The 19,367-nt window shown below is 43.5% G+C and overlaps 1 protein-coding gene across 1 annotated transcript; it reads right to left on the bottom strand.

Moving 5' to 3' along the window:
* Positions 1-225: 225 nt before the first annotated feature.
* Positions 226-14,065, bottom strand: TMEM170B (transmembrane protein 170B; the record flags this gene model as incomplete). Its single annotated transcript, XM_084280016.1, has 3 exons — positions 226-356; positions 5,453-5,623; positions 13,969-14,065. 3 exons carry the CDS (start codon positions 14,063-14,065, stop codon positions 226-228), a joined length of 399 nt encoding a protein of 132 aa, XP_084136142.1.
* Positions 14,066-19,367: the final 5,302 nt, after the last annotated feature.

Below are 19,367 nucleotides of genomic sequence, written 5' to 3'. Positions count from 1 at the left end.
GGCACGTGAGGCGCAGCGCAGAAGCACGGCAGCTCGGGCACCTGAGGACAGCCTTTTCATTTGACTGAGCCTCTAGATCTGTAGTGCACGTTCCACATCGCTTCCTTTCTCTTGCACTGGAATTCAAGTTCATCAGCTGATGAATCCATGCTCAGGAAGCTTCTCTTCAGATTAAGGATTTCTTTCAACTAGAGGGGGTTTTTCACCCCCACTTCTACTTAAGTCTCAAAGCGTTGCAAGAATTCTTGAAAAGGAGATAATTAACGTCAGTACTGTCTGTCCAACACCAAAGACAAGAGCTTCTAAGGGAGCCATATTCTTTCCTGCTACTCTGTAAATTCCAGCTACTGCAGCACCTGAGAATCACAAGAAAAACAATGGTCAAGTCACAGAAAAAGCTGAGGCTGAAATACATGACAAGTTATTTACAGTGTCTATGCATCAACTACTTGTAGAACATAAACAGTGTATCACGGTATTACTTCATGGCATTATAGAATTATTAGCCTGGCTTGCATTTTTCTAAATATCTCAGCCCTGCCAGAATGATTTTCCCAAGTGAAGCAGATTAACTTTTCCAACATCAATGTTGTGGTTGTGAATGATGGGGTTCAGGGCATGGGGTGGGCGCTAGGGTCTCAGGGGTTTGATTTAAGAAAATTGAATCTTGGTATTTCCCTGTAGAAATCTGCAGATCTTTTGTTTGTTCTTTTACATTTGTGCTTCATGCCTATAGGAAAAGGTAGCAAGAAAAAAAATTCTCTAAAGCCTGACCTGCTGAGAAGTGTGGTTTAATAATGCTTGCATGGGCAGGGAGAACACAATGACACTAAAACAGTTAGTGTCTACAGCATAGCTCAAAACACACATCTATCAGTTTAATATTTCCTATTTTATTTAACTGGTCAGTTTAAATAAACTACTAAACTGTTAACAATTGTTTAACAAATCAAGCAAAACATAAAAAAATTGCATTGTTATCCATGAACATGTGTAAGCAGAAATTTCTAACCAATATTAGATTTTGAGCTATAACACATTAAAATTAAGAGATCACTTTTCTTATACAATGATCTGAAAATTCCCATTTAAAGTGTAGCATCACACGACCAGGATAAACCAGAAACTAAATACTGCACTGTAATCAGAGCCAGCAGAATGGAGTTGTTAGCACCTATCTTTCACATACTCAGTTTATCACATGCATTTGAAGAACTGAAGTCATAGATAAAATGTATGGTTGTGGTGTCTTACAGCAAATGCCTGAGAAAAAGGTAACTGTTAGTCAAGAAAAAACAAAGAAAAAGCATGCTAATGATGAATAATATTTTCTGCTCAAACAACTTCTAGGCCTTTTAAGGATGCTAAAATGTTCATTCAAATACACAGGCTTGTATACAGCTGTGTCTATAGGTAAAAAAAATTACTTAGTCCAACTCTCAAAAATTCACCTGGAACAAAGCTTTAATTTAGTGCTTTCTGAATTAGTATTTTCTATACAGTACTTGCTTTCCTTGCCTAAAGAACAAACATTAAATTTATTGTCCTTTTATTTCAGAATGAATTAATTTTCTCTGAAGATCAAATCCCAAACTTAGTTATAGACCATCAGTATGTGTGATCTCAGATGCTATGTAACCATAAATAAATGATTTTAGAGATCACTCAGGCTTTTTCAGGCTCAAAGAAAACTGAAAAGCCACCACAGTTGTTCTAAATAGCACTCAATAGAGTTGTTAATATTTTGAATTTTCTTGGTTTTGCATAGTCACTACCAGGAATAGTCTGTTAAAGCTATCGGAAACCCATTAGTGACATGGAAATACATTAGGTCCCAACAGATTTCCTGAAAGCACAGTCTGTATCCGAATCATCTGGCATCTTTAAAAAGTATCGCCTCAGTTTCACAAAAATTGTAGAAAGAGTAGAATTCACTAATCATTGAGGCCATAACAGCATTTACAAACAGTATTAATCAGACTGTTTATTAAGGGTGTTGTTTGGGGTTTTTTTAATTCCTTTTGTTCTTTAAAAGTATATTCTGTGAAGTGTGTTTTGTCATAACTATCACACCAGAAGGTCAGCCTTACAGTATTTCGCTCAGCTACCTTGTGTAAGCTTTTCCATTTATTCCTTGACTCTGTTGTTGAAAACTGAAAGCCATCCTTTAGCCTGACCTCAGTGTTGACATTTAAATGATTTTGGTGACTGAACTCAAAGTAAATTCAAATCAGCCAAATTGGGATACAAGAATTTGATGCTATCAGTTAATAACAGAAATTTTACACTTTTGGTAAAATACTGAGATATTCTGGAAAATATCAATGATAAAACCATGCAAACTTAGTAGTTTGATAATTATGTATTAATACTAATTTAAAAAAAAAACCCACAGTGTGCAATACAACCTCTAATGCATAATCCAGCCCAATTAGCACAGAGCCAAAGTATACTACATTAGGCTGCCAATGATGGAAGAGATATTATGTCACCAAAAAGGGGCATGCTTGGGGAGCAAAGGAATAAGATTCTTCTGGATGAAAAAAATAGCTAGAATCTTTGCCTCAAGCTGCCTAACATTTATCTGATCATTGGTTGAATTTGGCTTCTGGTGGGGTGGGGTTTTTTGTTTGGATTTTTTTTCCCCCTCTAATATTTAGCACTTGAGGTTTTTTTATAGTTATTTATTAAATCTTTAATACTTTTTACAATAAACATTAAATTCCATGATTTTTCAAAGCCTAGAAACTGAGGAGTTTCCTGCTTTTCCCTGTACTGGTAAGAAGATCCCAGAAGGCCAGAGTTAGAAAGATCTCCCTGAGCAAAGTGAAACCTGCATTATTTATATTTTTTATATATATACTGCATTAATTCACCTACATAAAAAATGCAGAGGCCTAGAAATTCACAATGGAAACTGAAGTCAGTTTGCTACTTCAATTTCCTAAGTCCTAGGCCAGGCATACCCAAATAACTAAATACTTAAGCTTGCATCACCATTTGCAGCACAATAGCTATTAAAACTCCTCTCTTTAATATTTTATCACATTAATTTGTTTTCAGAAGCTCCCCACGGAATTTCTTTCAGTATGAAACAATCCAGTGCCATCAGAAACAAAACCACCTGAAAGTGAAATTATTTGGCTAGCAGGGTTGCAACGCTCTATGCAAAACCTTTGGGAACAGCATAACAAATCTAACAGTCTAAGCTTGGAGAAATTCTCAGGTGAATTTACACATAAACAATACTGCTTTACTTGTTAAATGTTTTGACCTGCAAAAATCAATGCCAAAAATACAACTGGGTTGCTCCTCTTTTTGTGCATAGATAAAGAGACACAAAGTGCTTTCATTTCAGAAACACTGAACCTGAAGCTTCCCCACCACAGAATACTGTAAAAGTCTCTGCTTGGGTATTCCAGCATCACATTTCCTGTCTTCAATTCTTTAGAAATTTTCCTGCATGACTGACCTTGTAAAAGGGCCACTGACTTAAATCATAAGATAAAAAAAAAATCAGCATAACATGAAGTGTAAGGCACTCAACTGGTTCCACCTCATCTTAGCAAAAAGAAAAACGACAGACTTATACTGATCTATACTGTGTTAAGTGATGGAATTTCTAGGCTGAGAAATATATAGCAACTGAAACAAGCTTTTGACAAAACTTCACATGAAATTTGCATTTTCATTCACCCTTGAAAACAAACAGGCAAGAAGGACTTTCAGTAGCAATAAAAAAATAATCTATCACAAATCAGTCGTGACTGTTTTCCAAAACTGAGCTGATTCTGACAATCTGGGCAGTTCACAGAAAAGCAGGAATCAAAGACAGAAAGGCCAGCCTACAGACTACCTGATGGCTGCTACATTTACAGCACCTTACTCTCAAAGGCCTTTCAAATTAGACCACTATGTCAAAAACACTGAGGATCTTTGGGCAGAAACTACCGCTGAGGTCAACACAGGACCCATTCAATCCATTGATGTTAGTACGGAGAGCTCCTGCCCAGCACTGTCTCAGGAGACAAAGCACAAGCTTCTTTTCTGTAAAAATAATATTCACTATTTCTCCCGACCTTCCTCACCCCCACAAGAAAGCTCACCATGGTCCTACTTGCTCAGTAAAGCTACTGTTGTCCATTTGTAAAGTTAGACAAGCATATAATAAAGCCAAAGACTGAATAAAGTGTCCTACTAATCTTACAATATGTATTGGACACAGATAATCAGAATTTCTCAGGAAACATGGAAAACTGTATCTGCTACTGTCTCTAGAAGAAAACAGCTAAGCAGCATTTCCTTAAAACATTCTTGGTAACAACACCTGTGTCTCATATTTGGGCAGGTGTAACACTTTACCACTTTACAACAAAGTTTTCCCGCTTTCTGCAATGTTTTAATGATGCACCTAAGTTTTAACTGTAGCTCTGTGAACCTTTTAGCATGCTGCTTTAACAGAAAAAAAATGGTTAGCATCTCATTTGTGGATACAGTGTCAAGAAGTAAAAAAATATCTAAAATATATCGAGTGGTAATCATTAGAATAACAACATGGGAAGCTCTTAGAGATGCTTGTCCAATAAGCTGTTTTACAGCAGCATAGGTGTTTTGTTTATGTGGGTTTTTTGGGGGGAATAAGGGAAGAAGTCTAATGGCCCCCCCTTTCCTCCCTACCCCCAATAAACTAGAATGTAACATTATGGTCAAGGCAAGACTGGAACATTCTTTCAAATCCAGGAGCAAAGTGCAACTTCCTCAAAGAAACAAATTTCCTTAGCTGTAAATCACCACTCACACTGCACCTCGATTTCTTCCAAAAGTGCAAGAGATCCCAGATGGGTGCAATTGAAAAAACCTCCAGCGGGCCCAAGGAGACAAGCAGGGATTCAGGCTGCACAGAGAGGTGGTGGATGCCCCATCCCTGGAGGCATTCAAGGCCAGGTTGGATGGGGCCCTGGGCAATCTTGTGCAGATCCAGTTCTGGAGGTTGGTGTCCCTGCCTGTGGCAGGGGGGCTGGAGCTCTATGATCCTTGGGGTCCCTTTCAACCCAGACCATTCTATGATTCCATGATTCAGCCTTAAAACCAAGGCAATCAGGACTTCATTTGCAAGGGCAACTTGCAACAAGAATGGTAGGACAGACCTGCTCTTCCTTATCCTAAAAGGATATTACCTGCAAACACCTTTTGAACAACTTGGTACCCAAAAGTTTCCAAAATTAAATAATAGGGTGATTTCTGCACACCTCTGATGACTTATAGCAGTTTTATCTTTACACAATAGAAGAGCAACTCAGCTGTCACTGTCATTAGAATAGCTATATAACTAAGGCAAAATCCTTCATAAACAATTAACAAATGACTAAGATAACGTTGTGAATTTTCTTTTGTGAAGTTAGATGTAAAATAAGAAATAAAGAAAAAAACACAACACAAAAGACAGACTTACTGGTTATCATTGCTCCAGTTACAGAACCCAGAAATCCAATGCTGACCACAATGACAGAGATCAGCCTCCCCTGCCTATGCCTCTGCAGCATCACAAACATTAATACTCCCACAGCACCATGGACAAAGAGAGAGGAGAAAAGAGCCCAGAGGAAAACCCAGTACCACATCTCTGAAAGAAAGCAGTCAAATAAAGGGTTAATGTTTCTGAGACAGTAATTTGTTAAGTAAGAAACTTTAAAACATTGCATATAATCAACAGTAAGAGACAAGCAATACCGATTTTCATCTTAAAATGAATCAATTTGACAACAACAGCACATGCTCAAGACACTATCACCCTTTTAGCAGTCTATCATAAAGAAATAACTATTATGATTAAAAAGTATAAAAAGGATTCTAGCACAGTTCTTGATTCATATGTATTGTTACAAGAAGTCCATCAGTCCTTGAATGGTTTCTTTAAACAATGTTAATTGCAACTTCTTACTAGGTATTGTAACTACTTCTGCAGAATGAAGCATTCTCTGAAACAAAGACTGGACCAGGAAAGAGTCAAGGTTTTTTGTTTGGTTTGGGGTTTTTTTGTTGTTGTTTGGGGTCTGGTGGGGAGAAGGTGTGGAGTACAAACATTTCCCTGATGAATTACGGCCATGATCGTTATCTTAGAAAAACCATCAACGAAGCTACATAAAAATTATAAAACCTCTCACTTGGTGGTAGTTTTCTAAAAACATTTACTGTAACTCAAAAGGGTGGGGAAAGGCAACAAAAGAGAAATTTTTTTTTAGGTCAACTACTGTGGGTATGTGTCACAGAATTCACCAAATTTGGACACGCTTTCCTGATAGAAATCTCACAAAAGTGTCATTAATTCAAGAGCTGTTGCAGTTCTCCCTCAAAAAATAAAACAGTTTGAGGTGAGTCTATATTATTGCAGCCTGACACACATCAATCATTTGATCAGCAATGAGACCCAATTAGTTTACTTAAAAATAATTAGCAGCTCAAACAAAAGGAATACTGAAAGGGAATGATTGCTTCACAATAACCAGTCCTTTGAGTCCAATGGCAATATGGTATGTACACCTAGGTGGCTGAGCCCACCTCCCAGATTATTCACTGCCAGCAGGTGAGCGTGATGCTGGATGCACCATTTCAAAAGTTAACTTGTTCCTACACAAAAAGGATGGTTTGCCTTGTTTGCCAATAGTTTCCACAGTGGTGGAGATGCTACAGATTCTCTGGAAACAGCACCTTTCTCTACAATTACATCTGTCACATAGTTTTCATGACACTCAGATTATACTGCTATGCCAAACAGCAGGGAAGAGGTCCGATCATCAGGACAGCAGAGTGACAACATTCTTGACCCAAACGTTCATTTCTCTTGACTAAGGCGGATGAAAGAGCTGAAACATCAACTACCAAGAAGAACTGAGGACCTCTTGCAACATTACTAAAGATAACCCAATACCCCAGTGACAGACCATGAAAACACATATTTCAAATTCACAGTTAAAGACGACACTCGGTTCTTATGCAAGGTTACACAAGAGCTGCAGGCTCAGAAGACCGCCAAACACTCCAGAACTACATCAACATGTATTGCTTGGTATTACCCCTCACCTATCCCACTGCCTAAAAGTCTGAAGCTTCTGGAAAGCGCAGTGCTGTGGATACCGAATTCAGGCAGGTGTGAGCTGATTTCATAAACTGCATCACAATGAGACAAACTCATCCCCATTTAACATGAAGCCCAAGTACAGAAGACGCCGTTATTTCGAGCGAGAGGGGCCCTGGGATTACAGCAGCCTGTTCAGCACCCCATTATTCCGAAGCAAACAGCCAATATGTAGGGAGGAAAAGCAAAAGTCTTGATGTTGTCTCTCTGCAAAGGTAGCTGAGGGACAGTCCCAGGAAACTGGAAGCTGCACACTCGCTCTCTTTAAAGCTCCATTGCAGCTGAAAATCTTGAAACTGGACCAAGAAATTCTGTTGGAATCTGGCTTGGTCACTGTCATTCCTTGTTATCTCTGCAGGATTTACTAGGCACTGCATTACCTTCAGGGAAATCAGTGTTTGCTGTCATTGTTGACCCTTGCCAGATAGAAAAGGAAATTGATTTCCAAACTTAGAAAGACTTATTAGGATGACTGTATTTTCAAGAGACTAAATACTCCCCTGTAGCTAAGAAACCAAAAATATGTACAAACCCTTACACAACAAAATAGCTGCATAGGAAGCAACTATTTTAGGAGTTATTTACATTCCAAATAAGGATTAATGAAAATTAGCATCACCACTCACTTTATATTTAGGGCAAGAGACATGAGAATAGAGACAGCCCCAAATGTTCTGTTGTACAAAGGAATATAAAGTTGAGTTTTGGTACACATTTTCTTCTCCTACTCCTTATAAAGGAGCACACACATTAAACGCATTCAAAAGTTAATTACAGATTACATGCAAGTATTCCCTGATCCATGCAAATGCAGCTATATCACAGATTTCTCTTTTAAAGTTGACTAGTGATGGACTCAAGGAAACATATCATCATGTTTTCCAGAAGACTTACGCAACATACAAAATTGGAGCCACTTATAACCATGATTTATGAACTTCTCATCACAGTCATATTTGCCATGCTAAAGTAGCTATTAAAATAACCCAGAAAGATTTGTAATTCAGATAATATCAATTGACTCTGTCACCTAACTCTTTCCTGTCCCCCACCCAGAGACTGCATGTTTATCAGCAATTACGCCAAATTAAACAAATTTGTTTAGATTCCTGAGAAGCAATCGTGCAATTTGTTAAATCACCACCTTCATTTCATTAAGACACCACCTCAGTCCTAGAATCTGAAACAGGACAAATTTCTTTTGAGCACCTTCTGTAGGAAAGGCAGGAAGAGTGATACTTTCTTCTCCTCCTTTATTTACCCTTTTTATATCTGGTCACTCAACATGTTCACTTCTTATGCTTGCTAATTAGGCCAGTGATGAAGATGACCGAGTAAGCTGTTTAACATGGATGGATGGGGTAAGGAGGACAGCTATCCTTTTAAGTAAACTGGAGGAGGATTCAAGTTCCACAAACCTAGAGGACAACTTAGTCATTCTTATCCTTACAGGTTGAGGACAAAACTTAGTGCACAGGAATTTTTTAGTGTGTGTTTGAGATTCAACAGAAATCTGTATCATCTAACTGCAGAATTGAGATAGAACCTCATTTTAAAAAACGTGTTAGAGTAACAAAGGAAGCAAGAAATGGGTTGGGGATAACACTGAGAGATGCCACTAGAAAATAGAGTATGTGCACCCCTAGACACAAACAGTCAAGACTTTGCTTGTTCAGAAGTAACCCAGCTGAAAGAGTCGCGACACCTGTAAGGAGGAAGCGAGACTGAAGTGCCTTAAGAACATACTAGTAATACAGCCATTAATGTCCTATATACAGATTCATGCTTTCAAAGGTATAACCTTATTTACATGATCATCATTGCTAGCTTGATTAAAAAAGCATGCTGCAAAAAAAAAAAATAATTACTGTGTAGCTATACTAATTAGCATGCTTGTTTGGATGAGCTGCATATATGGAGCACTTCGCTGGAGGGGTAATAATGAATTAGCTTTATCTGACAGAGAGCTGATGTCCTCATAGGGCTCCCCAAAAGAACTGTGAATAAAGCACAACTATAGGGAAAAGCTCTCAGCTTCCTTTGCTCAGCCCTAAGGAAGTTTCAGAGTTTACTTTTGGTGTATCCAAATTACTTTAGGTAGCCAAAACACAACTTTTGTATCAAAGCTCCTCTGCTGCCAGGGGAATGCCCTGACGGGGAACCAGAAGAGATCCAGTAGTTAATAGCATACAAGTCCAGTTAAATCAAATCTATTGCACAGCAGCCACAGCTTGTCTCATAAGGACTGCTGAAACCCATCTTTCAGGTTTAGTTAAAATTCTTAACCCTTAACTACTCTCTTAAAACTTAAATGTTCCTTTCCACAGGTTTTGCTTGGGTTGGGATTTTTTTCTAGCAGAAAAGCTGCAAGGCTCAAATAACTCGAAATCCATGCCCTGTCATCCCAGTTTTAGACTACTTCTTTGTTAATTTAGGTATTTATACATATCACAGACACATCATACATACATTATTCTTATGTGCTGTATACAGGTATCACATATATCATGTTGGTGTAGGCATATACAACTTCAAAGATTAGATTTGAAATGGGGAAAAGTTTTTAAAGCATGCTCTAATTTTGACTAACATTCATATCACTTCCAGTTTATCAAAACTTTATGTTGCATTGCATCAGCAGTTTTATCTTGGGCAAATAAAAACATAAAGTCAACACACAACATATGTAAATACTATAAACACTGACATTTTCAAATATTCTCTAGTACATTTCAGTATAAATATGAATATTCTGTCCTACTGCTAATCGGCTTCAATAGACATCTTTAGTCCATCTTCAGCAGTTCTCTTTTCCACTAGTCCTCAGCTTCTTTTGCCAGAAAAATAATGATTGCTTACAACACCTCATAAATCAAGACTGATTACTGCAAAACAACTTGTCTCTAGCAAGTTTCTAATCTGTGTAGCCTGCCTACCGCTATTAGCTACAAAGTTACATCAAGCAACAAGTATCTGTGCTGTGAATACAAATTTAGGTCAACCAGGTAGCACATCTTGAAGTTTTAGTTAAGAAAACGTACATTATGCTCCTGTAGATTTACAAACTTTAAGCACTCAGATTAAGAAATGTCAGTCTATTAAACCTGCAAACTTAATTCAGCTATTTACACTGCTTCCTTCTTCACTGGGTTTCATCTTTTAATTATTTTATTAGCCAGTACTCTCAAAGTTCACAGGGCTATACAGTCAAGCTGTTGTTTGGAGACACTAATATTTTTTCTGCATGAAGTGGAAGATAAACAATTGCTGAAGAGCATTTAAGTCACAGACTAGTCCTCTCAAGTTACAGGATAGGGGACAGAGACATAATCCAGACAATCGGGGATATACGATTACATGATGAAGCTCTGGAAAAAAAGACATAACAGACAAGAGGCACCTTCTATGGCACTGGTGTAATCTCTTAGAGATGTCCACTTTCAACAAGTTCAGGAGTTCGTACAGTCCAGCACTTTAAAATTAGACTTTCATTGTAAAGTGTATAAAACCAGTTGTGGAATCTTGAGCTCATCGGTTTAGGACACTGGGCCGTGGGGAGCAGTAGGAGGATTGCTCTGACTTTAGAGGTCTAAGGAAGTCTCTTCAGAAGAAACTTTAGAGTTTCATTTTGTAAATTCCTCTGCACGCAGTGGCACAGACAAGACAACACTCTCCCCCCACCTCCTTAGTGGCCAATACAAAACCTGTGGACACCAGAAGCTGACACTTTTGGAACACCCAATAACTAGATGCAAATAAAATACCTACATTGCTGCAGGAAGGACAGAAATATTGTTAAGTTCTCTATTGTAAAGGTAGCCTTTAATAAAAAATACTTATTTTAATGGGCACTCAAACTGGAATGTTTCCTCAGTCCAGATGCAGCCATCAGCCAACTTGTTCTAGTAAACCCTGATCTACCACTAACTCTAAAACACGACCAGTCCATATAAAGTGGCTGTTCTTGGGATTTTCTGGAGGAGGTAAAATAGAAGGAAAAGCCTTCTCTCCCAGGATTACTAGACTCCTACCTCCCCTACTTACAGCAACACCCCTCTTCCTCCCAAGGCAAAGCAGGGGGATAGAAACAGAAGTATATGGTGCTGGTGGGCCGAGGTTCAGCTACCGAGATCTGTGCTTGCAGCTTTAGCTATCACAGCGTGTGGAGTGTATGCGGCAGAAATGGAAACATCTGTTGTCTCCTTCGTATCTTGGACCATATATGAAAGGCAAGGTTTTTTCTTTTTTTTTTTATCTTTTAAATAATGAACCTGAATCAGTTATATGGTTTAAATATAATGGTTCAGCTTCTCATTAAAGGGGGGGGGGGGGGGGGGGGGCAGGGTGGATATAAACCCAAATTAAACCATTAACTGTAGAAGCACTTCCTGGTTTAGTGTGTAGTTCATATCAGGTCCTGCTGAATGTTTTTGAAAATGATTAAGTTTTTTAGAAAAGGATAGCAGTTCATTTATAGAATTTTACAGTTTTGCACAAACGTAATCACACTGCCTATCTAAAGATGATAAGGCTTAACTTATGCAACTTTAAAGCCTAGTCCAGGCCACAGCTTTAAGTCCAAAACTAAACACAAAGCAGTCTAAAGACTGTTCGTGCAACACTGTGCGTTTTATAAATTTCTTTCCCCGGTACTCTGAAGAAGTTTCTCCTTATACTTTACAGAGATACAAAAGGGAACTAATAGTCAAACAAGACAAACTCATTCACACACATTTTCTTAGCATGGAAAAACAGAACTTCTATTTTTGAACAAAGTTTACTTCTACATGTGGTAGAGTGTTTTAGGAAGGGTTTGTATCTGTTTAATAACAGATATTCTTTAATTATTAGTAGTATAAAACAATCTCCTAAGATCTAATCAGTAACAGTGTATCTTCTATATAAGATTTTAAATCCAGAGACAGCTATTAACTCTTGACAGTCCCCAAGAACATTTGGCACAACAGGTTTTGGCTGTAAGGCCAATCTGCATGTAGGAACAAATTCAGAAACTGTAGTGCAACTACAAGTGATGCTGACATTCTCCAGCAACACTAGGACAGATAATTATTTTTCACATTCTTTCATTTAAGAAAAAACATTACACAACCAAAAATATCTCTTGCAAACCCTTGCTATATTGCAAAAGCATCAAGAAACAAACTGTTTTGCTTGCTTAACACTCAGCACTGAATTTCATACAAATACCAATGTTGCATAATGCTCTGGATAGAATAATTCTATACAGGATGTCTAGCATAAAGAAAAGCAAATCCACTGCTAACATTTTCATGTAAGAGCACAAAATTTATTTTTATAATAAGCATACAAAAATAACTACTCACAAAGTGAGCTATTGTAAAGTGTCACCACGTTAGCACCTGGAAAATTTAATCATCAGCTACAAATCTTTAAAAGTTCATAGACATAACTAAAAAAAAAACCACCCCAAAAAATCTATATTACCTTTCCCATATTAAAAAGTATTCTGGAAGTTAAAACAACAAGAAAGGTAATAAAACCTAAGATGATCACTTTCTACTTGCTACAGCTTCAATTTGACAACATCTCTACTTTCATCATACCTTCACCCTGAATAGGTATTTTAAAAAATAACCTTCCAATAATTAATATATATAGAAAAATAGAATATTACCCTTACATATATATTAGAATATTGTCATAAATATTCAAAACATAATCCACTTTACTCAACACTTTCCACTAATCCATCACCACTCTTACACAAAGTAGGAAGTATTCACACAGTAACATCTCTGCTGTTGAAACCAAATGCCAGCTTATTCAGAGGTGGGAGCTTACACTTCTCCTTACACCTGGACAGAATAGGAGATGAGACAATTCACCTATTTGCTACGTGCCTTGTGTCTCACAACAGTCTGCACGCATTTTTCAGCGTGAGACTAGGCAGAAACTGGCCAGTTCTTGCCAAAGCTATCTAAAGCTTTCCTCTCTAACAGAGCATCTGACTCCACTTTGGTTCACAGAACTTTTTCATAACAATTCAGTCTATAATAATCCCTGACACTTAAGATTACGTCTATTCGTCAGGAAACATCTGCTGCCCCATTAACTCCCACAGCTCACATTGTCCAGGGCTACACGCAGGGCGAAGGGGGGAGAAGTCCTTCCTTCTCACATTAACGTCTCCGTTTTCTCAGAGCTCTCTATCAAATCCCAGCGAGGATATACCCACGGAAAGCACTACCCCAAACGTACTCCAGCCTTCCATACATATTTATGTCTTCACACACGCCTTCTACAAGCCTTGACTCGCACGCAGGTACCCATCAAGTCGCTCATAGGCACGCACCCGTCCGCCTTTTACTACAGCCCTACGTACAGACCCGAGCGAACACACGCACCCTCCCAGCTCCTTTACTCAGGCAGCCGGTCACAGAGATGCCCCCCGCATCCCTGAACGCACCAACCCCGCTCCCAAACCCTCCAAGCCCGCACACACACACACACACGTCCCGCAGGCAGGCTCACGGAACAAGCACACACACAGAGGCTGAGAGGCACGATCGTTTGCCAGCCCTCCCTCCGCGCACCGCACAGGGGGGCCGCCCCCCGCCCCACGCCCACGCCCTCCATTGTGTACCACGGGGTCGGCTCTCCGGCGGCGGGGCGGCTTCCCCCGGCTCCCGGCACTACTCGCCCACCTACACGCAAAGGGGAACGACGCGCGGACCCACACGGCTCCGGCGCCCCTCGGTGTCCCCCCCCACGCCCCCCCGCCCCGCAACGCGTGTGCCGGAGCCAGCCCACCCTCCTCCCCGCGTACCCACGCCCCGCCGCCGCCCGGTTACCCGTGAGGTTGCGGAGGACGGTGCCGTGAGCCCACAGGCTCAGCACTTGCTGCACCGACAGGTTGATCATGGAGTTGTCTCCCGCTTCCACCTTCATCGCGGCGGGCGGCCCGGCGGCCTCTCCTCCGCCGCTCCTCAGCCGGGGGGGACGGGCGGCAGCGACGGCCTGACGACGGGGAGGCCGGGCGCCTCTCGCCGCCGGACCGCGAGGCGGGAGGGCTGCGGCGGCGAGGAGCGAGAGGGCGAGGAGGCGGCGAAGGGGCCTCCGCGCCGCGGGGGAGACATCGAGGATGGAGGGGGAGATGGCGACCGGGGCGGGGGGTGGGGGGAGCCGGGCGATCGGACCGGCTACTTGCGCTCCCCCCGCGGCTCAGGGGCAGGGCGGGGCGGCCCCGAGGTGCGAGGCGGGGGCGGGCGGCGCCGCCCGCGCGGACCCCATCGCCGCCGCCGCCGCCTCCTTCTCTAGCGGCACCGGCCGGCACCGCCGCTCCGCCGGCGGCATCGTCACCCCAGGCACTGGCATCACCTGGCGCGGAGGCGGGGCGACCGCGAGCCTCCTCCCCTCCCCACCCCTCCCCTCCCCTCCCCTCCCTCACGCGGACAGCTCCATGCAGGAGCGGCCCCGCCCGCGGGAGAGAGGGAGCAGCAGCGCGCGTACGAAGGCAGCGCGCGCGCGTGCCGCCTGGCGCGAGACGCCAGCTGAGCTGCCGCCGGAGGCGAGGGAGTGGGAAGGGGCGGGGCGGGCCGGGCGGCCCCGCGCAGGCGCGGTGCGAGGAGCGGGGGGGGGGGGGGGGCGTGAGCGCCGCGACTCCTCAGCGTGCGTGGAAGAGGCAGGGGGGCCGGCGGCTGTTAAAGGAGCGCACGAGCTGCGCTCCTCGCTCTGATTGGCCCTCACCATGGGGATGGGCTCACCCCACGTGCCCGAGGCACCGCCCACTCCCGGGTGCGCGGCCCGTTGCGGGGCCGGGGGGTGGCCGGTTCGCACCCGGGATGCCGTGACCGGGCTTGGTACCGGGAGCAGGAACGGCGGCGGGTTTCTCCGCGCAGCGTTAAAGCACAAAGCCCCGGCGGGCGCGGGCGTTCGTACCTCCGCGGCCGTCCCGGCGGGGTCGGCGGCTCCCCGCTGCGGAGGGGTGAGGAGGCGCGTGCCGGGGAGACAAGCGGTGGTCGCGGGGGGCCAGGGCAGGGCTGGCCAGTTCTTCTTGGGAAGGCCGGAGCTGCCCGGGCTCGGGTGTCAGTAGGGTGTGCGGCAGAGGAGCTGGCTGCCGTCCTCTGAGAGAGCTGGGCTTGTTCAGCCTGCAGAAGAGAAGGCTGCAGGGGGACCTTATAGCGGCCTTCCAGCGCTTGAAACGTGCCAGTAGGAAAGCAAGCTGAGGAAGAAGTGTTCATGACGGCATGGAGCGATAGGATGAGGGGCAGTGGTTTTAAACTAGAAAAGGGGAGATTCTGGTTGGATATTAGGAACAAGTTTTTGAATATGAGAGTGATGGATCACTGGGACAGGTTACCCATAAAGGTGGTGGAGGCCCCATCCCTGGACACATTCAAGGTCAGGCTTGGTGGGGCTCTGAGCAACCTGATCTAGTGAAGATGTTCGGGCTTACTGCAGGGGGGGTTGGACTAGATGGCCTTTAAAGGTCCCTTCTGACCTAACACATTTGATGATTCTATCCTGAGGCAGCATCCAGGTAATGCCGCCTAATGTGCTTGCCTGTTCCTTGGAACTGAGGAATGCTACAGGGCTACAGATTAAAGCCCTCGGAAGTAGAAACCCCAAGAAAGCCTGCACAAATCTTAGTTCTGCAGCCATACCATATCCAGCATTATTAGGTATCATTGAATAATTCTTCAGTCTCTAGTTCCTTTGCTTTATGCTTATATAATTTAAGAAAATGCAGTCTTTAAACTGAACGCTGCCTCTTTCAAAGCACAGGGTGCATGATGCTTACTGATTAAAAAAGCCAGCAATACCGCCACCCCACCCCCAATTCTTAAATATGTGGCTCTAGGCCACACATTTCCTCACTGGCCTTTCTTCAACAGTGCTTGCTATAGTACTTCATAAACATTGTTTTATGTCTACCCCTCCACCCCTTACATTGAAGGATGTGAAGTAATTTGTGATATGGCTTGCGATTTATAGATGAAGAGCACATAAATCAACTAATACCCTGCTTGATGCCAATGACCTGATTTTTCCAGATAGACTATCACAGGATGTTTGGTTCAGTGGACTGCTCCCAAAGCCCTTTGTTTGCAGCTGACAATGCCTGGCATTTCTGCAGATGGGTATCAAGCCAAGCAATGAGCAAGTCACAGAGGAACAGCTCCCCAGAGGGCTCTGGGTTTGACTGATTAAGCATGGGATCACTGCGATGGAGAAAGAATCCAGCTGCAGGGCCAGGTCTCCCTTCCAGGCTTAGGGGAAGGTTCTCCCTCCCTCTTCCTGCAATCCCAACCACCCCAGCAACTTCCAGTCGTGTAATTCGGGCCTCACAGAAAACGGTCCCCTTCATCACACAGCAGCGAATCATTTTTAGGGCATCGCTATTTCGTACTTTGAGTAGGGCTCAGTGAGAAAATAGTGTATCATTTATGTTTGGATGCAAAACATACAATGAAGCGTTTAGAAACAGTTGTTCTGCTTTATTCTTTTTAAGCTCTTCTTGCTGAACTTTGAGAAAGCAAACTTTTTCAATATGCTTTAAAAAAACAACCCTAAATCTGGTTGTGTTGTAGATTAGTGCCCCAGGAGAAACCATGCTCTGCGGGACTCTGTGCTCCAATCAGAAAAACTCCTCTCTAAACCCCAGGAGAACAAACTGTCTTTCCTCTCCAGGCTGATATATCAAAAATGCAGGCCAGCTTCCCCTGAAACTCCACCTAAAATGCTAAAAATGGTTGTCAAACCTCAGACACAAACATCTTAATTAGTTAAAGGGTTTCTGAACATTGATACCCATCTGAAATTAGTTAAGGTTTCTGAACACCACTGATGCACTTGGAGAAGCTCCACTAATGGTGCAGAAGTGATAAAGGGGCAGAGGCTCATCTTACGAGGGGCCATAATTTGACTTGTTTATTTAACTTAGTCCCCAGTCCATCACCCATCTGGATTCAAGTTTAAAATGCGCTTTTTGGTGCGTGGAAACATGGCTTACTGGATCATCAGGGAATATATTGTTAAAGTATTGACTTTAGAGCAAAATAAGATAAAATAAAAGGTTGTGCAGGGCAATGACATGTTTCAGTAGCGCAGTGCTGTGAGGGCCACACTGAAGGAGGAACAGAACGCCTTGAATAAAGCAGCAGAAACGAGCAGAATTCACTCCCCCAAACTGTAACTTCATACCAGCACGGGCTTGTGGCCAGCATTTTGTCCTCGGCGAGGCTTCTCGCCTAGGAGGTGTTGCCATGGAAGACCTGAGAGTATTATCTCCCTGTGGGATTATTATGAGCTCTGTAGGAGCAATGCAGAAAGCAATTGTGACCAGGGGTCCCTGTCGGGGCCGAGGCGGCTCAGCTTAGGTAGATGCTGCAGCTGTGACCAGGGGGGAGAAGCAGCCAGAGATGCTCGGGCAAGGCGAGCAAAGGCGGTCGGAGGTGGCTGGAAAGACCTCAGGGAGGGGAAATGGCAAGGGACAGAGCTGCCTGGGTTAGATAATGCAGAAGAAAAAAAAAACAGTGCAGGGGAAAAGAAAAAAGGAACATGGTTTTAGGATTTAATCGGATAAGGTAGTTCCTTAATGTATTAGAGGTTAACAAAAGAGAATTAGCCCTTTTGTAAGGGCCCGGTGAGACCCCTTCGTACATACCTTGTGATGGGGGGAGGACGGACGTGAGGACAGAGCGGGGGGGCTTGAGGGGCTGGCTGGTAGCATGGCAGAGGGGAGGAGTGAGGGCACGACTGGCACCGATAAGCGCCCCGCAGAAGTGGAGATGAGTATAGGAGGTTTGTAGCTGCGGGCAAGGGAAAACACCATCCCACAAATAAACCTCGGCCCTTCGCGTACAGATAAAACCGCCGTTGCCACTCGCTCTGGTTCGGGGTCACGGAAGGCGGCGGCGGGAATGGCGGGACCCCGCTCCCCCCTCAGGCCCCGCGCCCTCTGCCGGACACTAACGGCCGCCTGGCCTCGCCTCGCCTCACGGCCCGGCGGTGCAGAGGCCGTCTGACAGACAGCCCCGAGCCACCGTTAAAACCTTAAAGGCTTCGGGCCGCCATTGCAAGTACGAACACGCCGATTAAAATGCCCGTGGGGAAGGCCTGGAAACTTACACATGGGTTAATCAGCATTCCAGACGATCTCGCTTACCTTCCAGCGTAACTCCCGCTCCCCGTTTCCCTGCTGCAGCTGGGACGTTTGGAAAGCTTCCCCAAGCTGCTCCAGCGCGACGCACCGCGAGGAGCCGGCTGTAAACCCCGACTGCAATCGAAGGAAATGAGTTTTACAGGTGGAAAAAGTAGGGTCAGCTTAGTTTCTCTGCCCACAGGTGATTAGAGTATGTCTGCATAAGCGGCTATTAGCTTTTGGTATTGCTTTCCAGAAGCCGAAGAAATAATGATAAATTTGATTGGAGAGCCCTCGGCTGAATCATTTTCCACTTGGAAAGGTCAATGCTGTCCAAAACAAGCCACGTCTTTTTAGGGAAAGGAACAACGCTGAGCATCCTGTACTAGACCATTTTGAAACAAATATTTGATTTTTTGCCTCACGAAAAGAGCTTTTTATCACGCTAAAACGTCAAAATCCAAACAACATATTTTGGACCCCTTGAAGAAAAGAAATTCCACTTGAGATGTTCTAACCAGCCATGCAGACCGCATGCACTGCACGCTAAAGGTCTGCCTGAGATCTGTTTTTACTGAACGGATAACCCCAGCGCTGTTCAGATAACCAAACATTTTTTGCCCCCACTTCAAAAGGTTTGTGAGTAGTTGTTTTTGGGGGAGGTTTTCAGCCTATGATTCAAGTTCCTGACAAGACGTTACTAAGTGCAGATAGCAAATTAATACCTCGGACATTAGCAATAGATGTTTGTGTCCTTGCCCCCCCTTCCAGACCACTGGTATACTCACAGCAGTTACTACTCAATCAGAAGAACTGGCAGCCACAGCTAGTTGTGGTTTGAGAACTGGGTCATTCAGAGATCCTTGGCCTCGTAATCCCAGCTCTTAAAAGGCTGAAACACGATCTCAGCCCCTAGCCTCGATGATGGATGAAGACGCCTTGACAGCCATGCAAGGAGAGGAAGGAAGTAAGGTGATATCACGGGATAAATATCGCAACTCTTCCCACCATGAAAAGCAGCCGCACAGATTGATCTAAGCAACGAGAAAAAAAAAAAATAAAGAAGAAAAATTTATGAACCAGAGCCGGCTTCCAAGGCTGCGGAGG

The sequence above is a fragment of the Gallinula chloropus genome (assembly GCF_964237585.1).
Source record: "Gallinula chloropus genome assembly, chromosome: 2".
In the NCBI taxonomy this organism is placed as follows: Eukaryota; Metazoa; Chordata; class Aves; order Gruiformes; family Rallidae; genus Gallinula; species Gallinula chloropus.
The sequence above is the reverse complement of the archived record's forward strand: the minus strand, read 5'-3'. Positions and strand labels throughout refer to the sequence as shown.